Source organism: Amphiura filiformis, chromosome 16 (genome assembly GCF_039555335.1).
Source record: "Amphiura filiformis chromosome 16, Afil_fr2py, whole genome shotgun sequence".
NCBI classification, from domain to species: Eukaryota; Metazoa; Echinodermata; class Ophiuroidea; order Amphilepidida; family Amphiuridae; genus Amphiura; species Amphiura filiformis.
Window position 1 is genome coordinate 31182973 of NC_092643.1, and position 11569 is coordinate 31194541.

At 36.6% G+C, this 11569-nt stretch overlaps 1 protein-coding gene across 1 annotated transcript in view; it reads left to right on the forward strand.

Moving 5' to 3' along the window:
* Positions 1–11569, forward strand: part of LOC140172559 (CCR4-NOT transcription complex subunit 1-like) — a 91993-nt gene that overhangs the window by 76030 nt on the left and 4394 nt on the right. The window contains 9 exon segments of the mRNA XM_072195703.1: positions 441–604; positions 1473–1590; positions 2799–2900; positions 4733–4990; positions 9462–9665; positions 9668–9692; positions 9695–9712; positions 10359–10491; positions 11286–11420. Of these exon segments, the coding sequence (XP_072051804.1) occupies positions 441–604; positions 1473–1590; positions 2799–2900; positions 4733–4990; positions 9462–9665; positions 9668–9692; positions 9695–9712; positions 10359–10491; positions 11286–11420 (1157 nt within the window).

Below are 11569 nucleotides of genomic sequence, written 5' to 3' on the forward strand. Positions count from 1 at the left end.
AACTTGGCTTGTTTACAGAGACGAAAAATCCCTCATTCTGAACCAAGACGAACCAGATTCACAAACCTGAAATATTTCACAATCCTGAGTGAACACATATAGGGCTTTTAAAACAAAGTACTATAAGTATGTTTATTGTATAGTACATCAGGAGTGTGAACTTGATATAAAAGAAATGCATCATTTTGAATGGAATGCTCTTTAGATCAAAGAAAACAATAGCTTCAGCAATCAGCATTATTTGCTACCAAAAAATTGATTGTAGTTGCTAGGTCATCTGAAATCAAGTAAGTCAAATTTGTTAGATTTTCGAAAACAAACAAACAAATAATGCCTGTTAGGCTCTGTGACATCTTCATTATCTATATATTGGTAATCGAGACTAACTTGATAATGAATACCAGTTGATGCTAATCTGTTAATGTTATCGCAATGCACAGGTGCTAGGTATTGTAGCAGGTGTCCTTCTACAAGACCACGAAGTGAGACACACAGAATTCCAGCAGCTGCCGTACCATCGGATCTTCAGTATGCTGTTACATGAACTCAATGCACCGGAGAATATCTTAGAAGCAATCAACTTTCAGGTTATGACTGCTTTTTGGTAAGACTTGCCTTTTTGTTTCAATCTTACATCCTAAATGTATTGCATATCAGCATTGCCACAGCATTTTATCAAACTTGTGATAGTCTTGTGGAGTAAAAAAAAAGTTTCGGTAAGTTTCTGAGGAATTAAAATTACAGGAGCGTTTGGACAAAAGTAATACACACAAGAGAAGAAAAGAATAATTAAAAAAGCAGCGTACTTGCACTGTTTTAGAGTAGCTGCCATCTATATATGTGACACGATCAAGGGAAATGAGTCGGATGTCGCTAATGTTGATTTTGAGATATTGGCAAAGAAAGTGTTCAAATTCTTTTCTTTTATATTGTTTTCAGCGATTGATAAATTGACGTAACTTCACAAAGAAAGGTCGTATATCAACATGGGGTTTTCAGTTTCTGAAAGCTCTAAATGTCCTCTTTGGACGCATGTGTAAAACTCATTTTCGACCAGGGCCGACATGTGACTCATTCCCATTGATCATGTCACATATGTTTTGAGAAATCAAGTACTGGATGAAATGTTTGCATTAAGTTATGCACAGCAAATTACTCTGAACAATTATGAAAACATTTTCAAATGCATTACTTGAAAAAAACAGATGTGGAAGTGAGAGTCTGACCAATTGTAGTCCTACTATGTAGGTCATATTGGGTGGCCGAGGTAAAATCAGATCCTAATTGTAAGACTATCAATGGTCTCAAGGTGAAAATTACACCTACTCATGTTACGCTCCTTGGAAATAAGGAATTGCAATGCATGGCTTTAAAAGCTGATATTTTACACCAATGTTAATCTGCATACTGTTACACATCAAGCAGCTTGGCAATTTATAAACATTGCAATCTACCTGTGTGTTATTTTTCAGCAATGCCCTTCATGTGTTGAGGCCATCCAAAGCACCAGGGTTTGTGTATTCATGGCTAGAGCTAATCTCTCATAGGATTTTTATCGCACGTATGTTGGCTATGTTACCACAGCAAAAGGTAAGAGAAGTGAATAAAATGGTAGGTATTCCAGTGGCATGAGTCTTTAAAATGGTTGTTACGTCAGTGATATGGTGTGATGCGGTCAAATGAAGTGTTTGCAAGTAAATTACGAAACAAGTACTGCCTTTCTACTTGGGCGCCTGGTGTTTTTTATATCAGTCTGGTAATAAAAATTGTCTGGTAATAAAAATTTATCTGGAGAAGTAAATACCGTAGTGTAACGAAAGTAAATAACATATTAGACACTGACTTTTTCCTATTAAGCGCAAATAATCAGTTTTGAATTTTCAAGACTTTTTCAAAATATGTGTGCAATATATTTACAAACCGATATTTTGAAAGTGTTTGAATTTTTTTCGAAAACTTATCAGTCAAATTAATTTTGGCCAAAAAATGGCTGATTTCATTCTCCAAAAATTCAAAAATCTGTGTTGCTCGGGCCCGTAAAACGTTTTTTTGTTGTCTAAGGAAAGTATTTTTGTAGTCAATTTGATCTTCAAATGTCGAATCAGTTGTGGACGTTTCTTGGTCCTGATGAACACTAACTGGGACTGATGGGCAGGTCAAAGCTTGGCCTTTTTGTTTTCGGTAACAAAGAGGGCTATAACTTGTATTTAAGGGTGATTAAGCTCAAAATTGCTCAGAGATCTAAAAGCTCTATTTTTATTGGTTACTCAGATGATTAGGCCGTGTAAAATTAATGTTTTGGTTCTCGTCCAGAGGATTTTCATGGATTGATGAGGGTGGGAGTTTTTTTTTGTTTTTTTTGTGTGTGTGTTTTGTTTTGTTTTTGTTTTGTTTTTTTAATGTAAAATTAGCATGGCCTAGTTTTCGGTCTTTTTCAACAGTGCTCGAGCAAATGAGGAGGCCCTTTTTTCTTTTTAATGTGAGATTCTTGAGGGATAAACCCCCTAGAGTACCACAAAAAGTCTTGGAAGTGATCCATGCTCTTTAATAAACTTACTTACTATAACGTTTTCGTAAAGTAGGCTATTCCTAAGTCTAAAAAAACTTGAAAAACCTAAAACAAAAATCTGACAATTCCCATAAATTGAGAAGGGAGGGGACGAGAACCAAAACATTAATTTTATACGGCCTTATATTAAGGGGTACTGTAAGAAAAGCATTAGTATCCAAAGCTTAAGATACATACCAAGAGAAATAACCAACTACTAATTTTCTGATTTGTGCTTTTTTTTTTTCAGGGATGGCCAATGTATGCTCAACTGCTAATAGATTTGTTCAAGTTCCTAGCACCATTCCTACGTAATGCTGAGCTTCCTAAGCACACAGCATTACTCTATAAGGTAAGAATCTTTGAAGGAATGTCAATAAAAAAATGTTCTGTATGCACTCTTCTAAAAATATCCCTTAGGTACCCAGGTCTGAATGTATGGTATTGGTTATCCGAAGGTTGTTATTTGATATGTTTACAAGCCTCGTCCTACAAAACAAGTTTGTGTGAAAAGTTTAATGGCACCTATGAGTTGGTTCCTAACCACAAAACCCATTTACAAGAGGCCAGAGTTCAATTCTCCCGACCAACTAAACCATAATTTAAAGATGCCAAACAATATGTTTACAAGCTGTTGTTTACTAAAAATTTAAAGCAGTTTATGTTTTCACTAAATATCATTGCTACTTTCATTTTTTTTGAGAATTTATAAAATTTTCTGATCCACTTTAACCTGATCGGTGGTGATATGGGTATATTAGATTATATTTTGTATGTACTCTGAAGCAGACGTGTAGTTGAGTCATGGAAGTTGTGTTTGAGTCTCATCATTGGAGCTATTTTTCAGGTTTAGTCGGTTGGAGTCGCTACAATTTCAATGGGGAAAATGGAGAAATGTGGAAAAGTTGAGTCGCATCCATTTTTATGGAGTCACAAGTCATGACTCGAGTGCAAGCTTGCTATTACAAATCAAGTATAATTTCTTTGATGTCAGTTTTGAAATTCATGAAATCATTGAATGAAAACTTATAATGAAAGTGCTGCTTTATTTCTTGGTGATAATGAATGCTCACTGGGACTGATGGGCAGGTCAAACTTGGCTTGTTGACAGAGACGAAAACATTCCTCAATTCTGAACCAAGGTTAAAATCATGCACATTTGAGAATATCAAGACATTTGCAGGAGTATAGGTACACTTTTTACAAACGCAACAAACCAGTCCAGTTGAGGGACTTTTGTTAATAAAACTCTTGTAATAAACAGCTCAAGTTTGGATTAATTTAGCCGTTTCCATGATGTTTTTTCACTTTGTAAGGGCAAAATAAGCAAAACCCATTGAATTGTGCTAACCATGCATTATCCATATATTATAGCATGTCATCTTGTTTGATCGTTGTGTATACACGCATGTCAACTGTCCAAACAAGGAAGTTAAAATAAGTGGGTGAGAGTGTATGTTCAGTTTTTAAACATATGCCAACTGTCCAAACAAGAATCTATATAAATTGGGTGATTGTAGAATCGCTTTTTGAACATACATACCATCTGTCCAAACAGGGAAGCTAAAATAATTGGGTGAGTGTATGTTCACTTTTTAAACATATGTTCGTTTTTTGGCATAAAAGAATCTACAGAAATTAGGTGATTGTTGGTTTACTTTTAAAACATGTCAACTGTCCAAACAAGAATCTACATAAATTGGGTGATTGTAGAATCGCTTTTTGCACATACATACCATCTGTCCAAACAGGAAACTAAAATTATGGGCGAGTGTATGTTCACTTTCAGTAATTTTATGCCAACTGTCCAAACAAGAATCTATATAAATTAGGTGAGTGTAGGCTCACATTTGAAACTTCCATGCCAACTGTCCAAACAAGAAGACTAAAATTTTTGTTTGAGTTTTGGTTCAGTTTTTACAAACATTTTTTTTATAGTTTTTGTCAAAAGTTGGATGAGATTCTTCTGGGGGTATGAAACTTTCCTCTTTCGGCAATTATATTTCTTCAAAAGTTTCCAGGAAAGAGGGAGAAGTATAATTGCTGTACAAGCTAATATCAAGATCGTGCATATAAATGCATTTTTAGGTAGATAGGACGGTTAATACATGTACGTAAAAAAAAGAACATTGAAGTAGACGCAAGTATCAGAAAACCTAATTATTGTGTGTTTCTTTCTTGTAGGGATGCTTAAGAGTACTCTTAGTCCTACTCCACGACTTCCCAGAGTTCCTCTGCGATTATCACTACGGCTTCTGCGACGTGATGCCGCCAAACTGTATTCAGATGCGGAATCTGATCCTCAGCGCATTCCCACGTAACATGAGATTACCGGATCCTTTCACGCCAAACCTGAAGGTGGACATGCTGGCGGATATCACACAGCCTCCACGGATATTGACAAACTTTGCTGCAATGATACAACCAGCCTCATTTAAGAAGGTAAGAGGATGTGTTACTGTAGGGGTCTCCCAGCTTGAGGGGGTAGGGGCAGTGAGATAAAAATTGAAGGGAGGGAAGTCTACCCAGGAATAAGCTAAGACATGTGACAATTCCCGCAATTCTTTCTATGATGCACCGCCAGCAGCTGCTCTTGCCAGTCCAATTTTTGACCTGTGTTTGTGTTTTTAACAAGATTCAGATGGACAGTGTTACTTTTGAAAATCCTGGTGATGTTAAAGTCAGTCATAAGAGCAACAAAGTATGTCAATTTCAAAACAAAACTTTTGCCTTCTGATTTGATTGTGAATAATTTAAACCTTGTAGACTGGATCATTCCTTGGAAAGATTTTCACCACAGAACCATGATGCAGTTCTTGATGCATGCAAATTCCCATTGAACGTATACACAAGGGAGATCTGTACAGCAGCAATATCACTTGAGCTCTTGATAGTACCGTGATTCGTCCGAGTATAGTCCCACGCTCGAGTATAGTCCCACCCCATTTTTCAAAAAATTCCAGAAATTGTAAAAAAACAAAAACACACAATTGATATTTAGTATTCATGTCATACTTTATTAATGATTTCAAAATGCATTCAAATTCAATGCATTTTGAAATCATTAATAGAGTATGACATGAATACAAATTATCAATTTTCATATTAAAAATATAAAACATCTTGAATTTTTTTTTATTTTTAGGTCAACCATGAATGATTCTAGGTCTAGGTCCAGGGACACTCCAAAACCGAAAAAAAAAATTTAAAAAAAATAAAATAAAAAAAATTGTTGAAATTCGAGTATAATCCCCCCCCCCAATTGTGAAAAATTTTCACCTAAAAAACGGGTGGGACTATACTCGGACCAATACGGTATTTATGAGTAACTGGAGGTCTCGTGTACTAATTACAAGTGTTGGAAAAATTTAAGAGCTTGTGAAAATAGGACAAAATAGGGTTGTGAAATTTGAAATGAAAATGGGAACCAGTCATATTTTTGTCAACCCAACCTCTCATTTGATGTTAACTGATGTATATATAGACTGTGACTTCAGCACATAAATTTTAAAGGGCTTTGATAGCATAACAAAAAGGTAATTTTCTATAGATGTACAAATTGTTTTTGTTTTTTTGAACATTAAAAACACATTATAATCCTTTCCTGGCACATTTGTGTGTAAAAGATTTCATGGTTTGCTGTGGTTGGTGGTAAAGGTCAAATTTCACTTATGTACAGTACATTCTAGGCTGCTGTGAAAATCTTCTTTTCCCAAACCCATTATTGTTTAAATGCCTTGCCCCTTACTGTGGTGGACATTTAGCCGGATGTGTCCGACTTCAATATGTTGTCAGGTATGTGTGTGTATCTATCAACCAATCTCTGAAGGGAACACAGACGTTAATAAGTCATTAAAAAGTTGCTATAAATAATTGATTACATAATCACTATGTGAAATGACATAATCATCATACACGATCACTGCTTTAAATATTAAGGGCACCCACAGGAATTGCCTTCGGTAAATCATTCAAGTACCTAACAAGTTGCATGCAGGTTGCCAGAATTTTCAGGCCATTTCATGGGCGTGATACTAGAAGAGTCGCACAAATCAGCAAAAGTCAACTCAAAATTTAACTAAATTAAGATATAAATATACTCATGTCATCAAATTTTAACCTTTGTATATAATGTACTATGATGAAGGCAGTGATACATGCTTAAAATCCCTAAGTAATGAAATTCCTGGAATGAAATTAGGGATTTAAGTGCTGCTTTATTTCTTGGTCATAATGAATGCTTACTGGGACTGATGGGCAGGTCATTTGTGGCTTGTTACCGAGACGAAAACATTCCTCAATTCTGAACCAAGGTTAAAGCATGCACATAAAACTAGAATTCTGAATCAAAACAATTGTGTGAGTGTAGGTTCACTTTTTACAAACTTTGCAACAATCTAGTCCAGTTTGGGGCTTCTTTCAAAGTTCTTTTAATAACAGCACTAATGGGACTAATTTTGCCTTATCCAAGATGTTCCCTTCTTCCACACAAGTCACAAAAATCAACAAATGACATTGTTTTTAATAAACTCAAATATCGGTTCATATTGTCAAATTTGGAGTCGGTTTTGTCTAAAACAGGATGCTGATGGGCAGGTCACTTGTGGCTTGTTACTCCTGTCAATAACAACAACTAAGTATGTAAGTGGGGGGTGGGTGGCCGGCTATTTTTGAGTTGTGAGATTAGTTAAAATTTCCCTAATTGGGCTACAATATTTGGCAACTCTGCTTGCGTGTCATGTAATAGATCCATGTCAGTGACATTGAATTGACATAGAATTGGGCTACAATATCGCAGATTTGGCAACTCTGTTTGCACACACTAGGTATCACATCATGCAATACACTCATGACAGTTTGACATTGAATTGGCCGTGGCAAACATCAATAGAGCTGTTAAGGTCTCGCTCCATTGTCAGACTTAATAAGTAATTGATGAGTCACACCAGGGAAATGATGAGTAGTTGCTTAATTGACTTCATTATTTATCACATGTCTGTAGAACATGTCATTTTGTGTGATGATATGTGAAATGCTTCATCGATTATGTGGCACTGACAAGTTCAATTCCATGGTTTTTTTTATTAAAGAAAAATGTTGTCATTTTTTCCTTTGAACCAGTCAAGGATAGGTATTTAATGTAAGAATTACATTCTTTTAGTGAGCGCACAATATATGATTTCAAATAAGGTTCGTTTGTAGTCACAAGTGAACAAAAATATAAGTTGCATCACCATAATTTTGAAGTATATGGAGGTTGCAGTAATTTTCATTAAATGAATGAAAATGTTTATCTCCCTATCACTGTCTTTACTCGCCTTTTCTCTCCCACTCCCTCCTCTCCCCTCCCACTTCTTCCTCTCCCCTCCTACTCCCTCCTCTCCTCTCAATGGCAGTCTTTCACTCCCTACTGTATCTCCCTCACTTAATTCTAGTTTTATTTCTCCAAACACCTACCACCTGTTTCTATCTCTCCTTTTTCACCTGTCCCTGTATGTCCTTTTCATTATCCCCTTTATTCTATCACTTCCTCTGTTTCTCTCTCATGTTATCCTCTCTTCCTATAAGTGAGGTGGTTTCCAGGGGCTATGAATAACAATAAATTTGAGCCATCACTGGTTGTTGTTGGCTAATGTGCTAAATTCCATTTTAAATTCATACTCCCACTGTGGAAGATATTTCCAAAATCTACCACAGTGGGGAGTGTGGACTTTAAATGGATTAGCTGAATCACAAAGGCAGTCTCTGTCCCCAAATGCCTCCTTCAACGCATCAATAATTCAGACTGCCCTCGGGTGCTTCTCACAAACTAAATGCATTACAGCTCTATAAGATATTTAAAACGATGTCAGAGCTAAATAGGGTTGCTGCATTTGTCTCATAAAATTCTGAAATAAAGTTCAGTTCTGAACATTAAATGTAATACAATTATTAGATATTTGTTATTTGATCCAGCTAAAATGCTAACCTATTGTTATTACTTGACTTTCAACAAATATTTTGTCCAGCTCTAAAATTTACCCTCTACTTGAGCTGTAAAAGAAGGATAAAAATAAAATACACACAAAAATAACCATGCTCGAGAGAGTTGCACTGCACACAAGCGCCAATCAACTGCCATTGCTTCACACTTATTCATGCTTGTCTTCTGCATCTCAGGGCATGGTGGCCTTTTTCACACTTGTATGTGACGAATTCTTGATGTTGCGCAGTAATTGTTTGTGTTAGCTTTACTGGAAGGGAAATGTGCGATGATGTTGAAGTGAGGGGTTGTTGTGGCGGAATAAGATAGCTGATTTATTTATCTGAATAGGTTGAAGGGGATGACAACTTAATTAAGAATAAATTGTTTTTTGTTTGGATTTGATTAAGTTAGATATTAAAATCAAAAGATGTCTTAAATTATCAAAAAATTATTCAATAATTGAATTAGTTGAGAAGCAAAAAATATTGGATCTGTAGAACCAAAAAGTCTCAGCACATTGTGGCTTATGGACTTGAACCCTGTTGGGGCCAACATGTTGTGTCATTGGGCGAGGCACTTTATTTCGCTTGTCCCACCGCTCCCAGGAGTAAAACGGGGAGCTGTTAGCAGTTGGCCATTATTGTCGGCACACAACTGATGTGATATCCTAGTAGCAGCAATATAAATGTAAAGCACTTCTAAAGGTACTAAGCCATTTGTTTAAGTAAAGTAATTGAGCCAGATCACAAGGTATTGCATCCCACAGTTGCAGGTTAATGATATAGAAGGTTAACAATTAACCCGAACACTGCTTTTTGCTATCGGAAGTTAAAGAAGAAAAGAGAAGATGAACAAAGAAGTCACTTCATACCGCGGGGATTCAAACCTCAGACCCTTCGAGTTGGTTGATTGATTCATTGCCAATTTTATTTCGTTTATTTTATGCAGGATCTGGACTCCTACATCAAGACACGTAGCCCTGTTACCTTTCTGTCAGAACTTCGAGGTCATCTCCAAGTCTCACAGGAACCTGGTCAGAGATATAACATCCCGCTTATGAATGCTTTGGTGCTTTACGTAGGATCTCAGGCAATAGCGTATATCCACAGCAAAGGAAGTACGCCCTCTATGAGTACTATTACGCACTCGTCAAGCACATGGACATCTTCCAGAATTTAGTCGAGATCTGGATACAGAAGGTTTGTATTGATCACTTTTGAAAATATGCTTGAAAACAAAAAGTAGCTACTATTCACATGAAAATCAATACCATTTTAAAAACTCCTGATTAAACCCTGTAAAAAATACAGGGATTTATAACACACAACTTAAATCCACCAATTGGATCTCAAGGTGCAGTTGTGAAACGCAATCTAATACAGCTAGCTACAACACGATGAGGTGAACCGGATAAGAAAAGACGGGAATATCGACTGCTCTGTGCCAGAAGTGGGCAAGTGCAGTAGTTGCCCTGTGAACATTTATCAATTTACACACAGTATATTGTACTCAACTACACATGGCAGCTATTGCACTTAGCCACTTCTGGCACTGAGCAGTCGATGTCGATATGGATAGTGGTCCAACTTTAGAATGCAGGAGGAAAACCAGAGTACACCGGGAAAACCTGTGAAGACGGGTCATAGATCAAAAATCATGCTCATTTAGGGCACTGCCCGCATTCAAACATGGGTTGCAATGGTGAGAGGCGAGTGGTACGGCTACAACTCCAACCTGTACTCCCATAGCTATATACTCATTACTTCAGCTGTACTCTGGACTAGTTTACAAAGGAAAATACAGAATTATTTGACTAATACAATAATTTATTTGATTTGATTTCAGGGAGGTACCTGTTTTTGAATGCAATAGCCAACCAGTTAAGATATCCCAATAGTCATACTCATTACTTCAGCTGTACTCTGCTCTATCTATTTGCCGAGGCTAATACAGAGGCTATGCAGGAACAAATCACCAGGTACGTATACATGTTATTTTTTACGAGGGAGCTTCTTGAACTCTGTTTACATGATGGGAGATACTCGGGGAGAATATTACCCTTTATCCCCATTGCACGATCTGAGTTCACAAGTACCTGCAAAGTAAATTTCACTGATATTTTCAAGCACAGGTTCTCATTTGAAAGTGCTTATGTAGTACTTTTTATGGAATTTTGGGCTATTCCAGTTGAAATCCATACCCGCTATGGAAGACATGACCTTAAACTTCCACACAGGGAGTATAAATTTCAAATGGAGTTAATTGAATTGGTGACTCCATTTGAAATCTACACTCCCTCTGTGGGAGATTAAGGTCATGTCTTCCATAGGGGGGGTATGGATTTCAACTGGAATAGCCCGTGCCAACAGTAATCTTCCCAACTTGTTTTGAGGTAATTTGGAAATACAAGACATGCTCTCCTATCACAGAAATAAATTTCAAAGGTAATGGGGATATAATTCACAGTGGACATTGACAGTTCTGGTTTTAACCCCTCCTATGTACATCATCAAATTTGCTTTGGCCTTGTGCTCATAATTAGGGGTGTGTAAAGAATAAGAGTCAATATGTAAACTTTGAATAATGTTCCCTCATAATTTCCAAAGAGAATCAGTGCCATTGTCTCAGATATGGGCAAGAATTTATTATTACCATTTGTAAACTCTTCATAATTCTGCACCTTTGATTGGTGGCCATATTGGATGTTCGCAAGATATATGTGTCTTACTGTCTGCATTTTATTATCATGCACATAATGTTATTGTTTTGCAGGGTATTATTGGAGCGTCTGATTGTCAATAGACCGCACCCATGGGGCTTACTAATAACATTCATTGAACTCATCAGGAATCACAACTTCAAGTTCTGGAACCATGAGTTTGTGCATTGTGCTCCCGAAATTGAAAAGTAAGTTGAGCAAATATCATGATGTGCTTTGATAAAAGAGAATTAGGGATTTCCATTCCTCTTGTGTGTCAACTTTACTTGTCTCAATATTTCAGTGTAAACACTGCTAGGACATGTTCTCATCCGACCTGCTTTCAATGCTGTTTCAT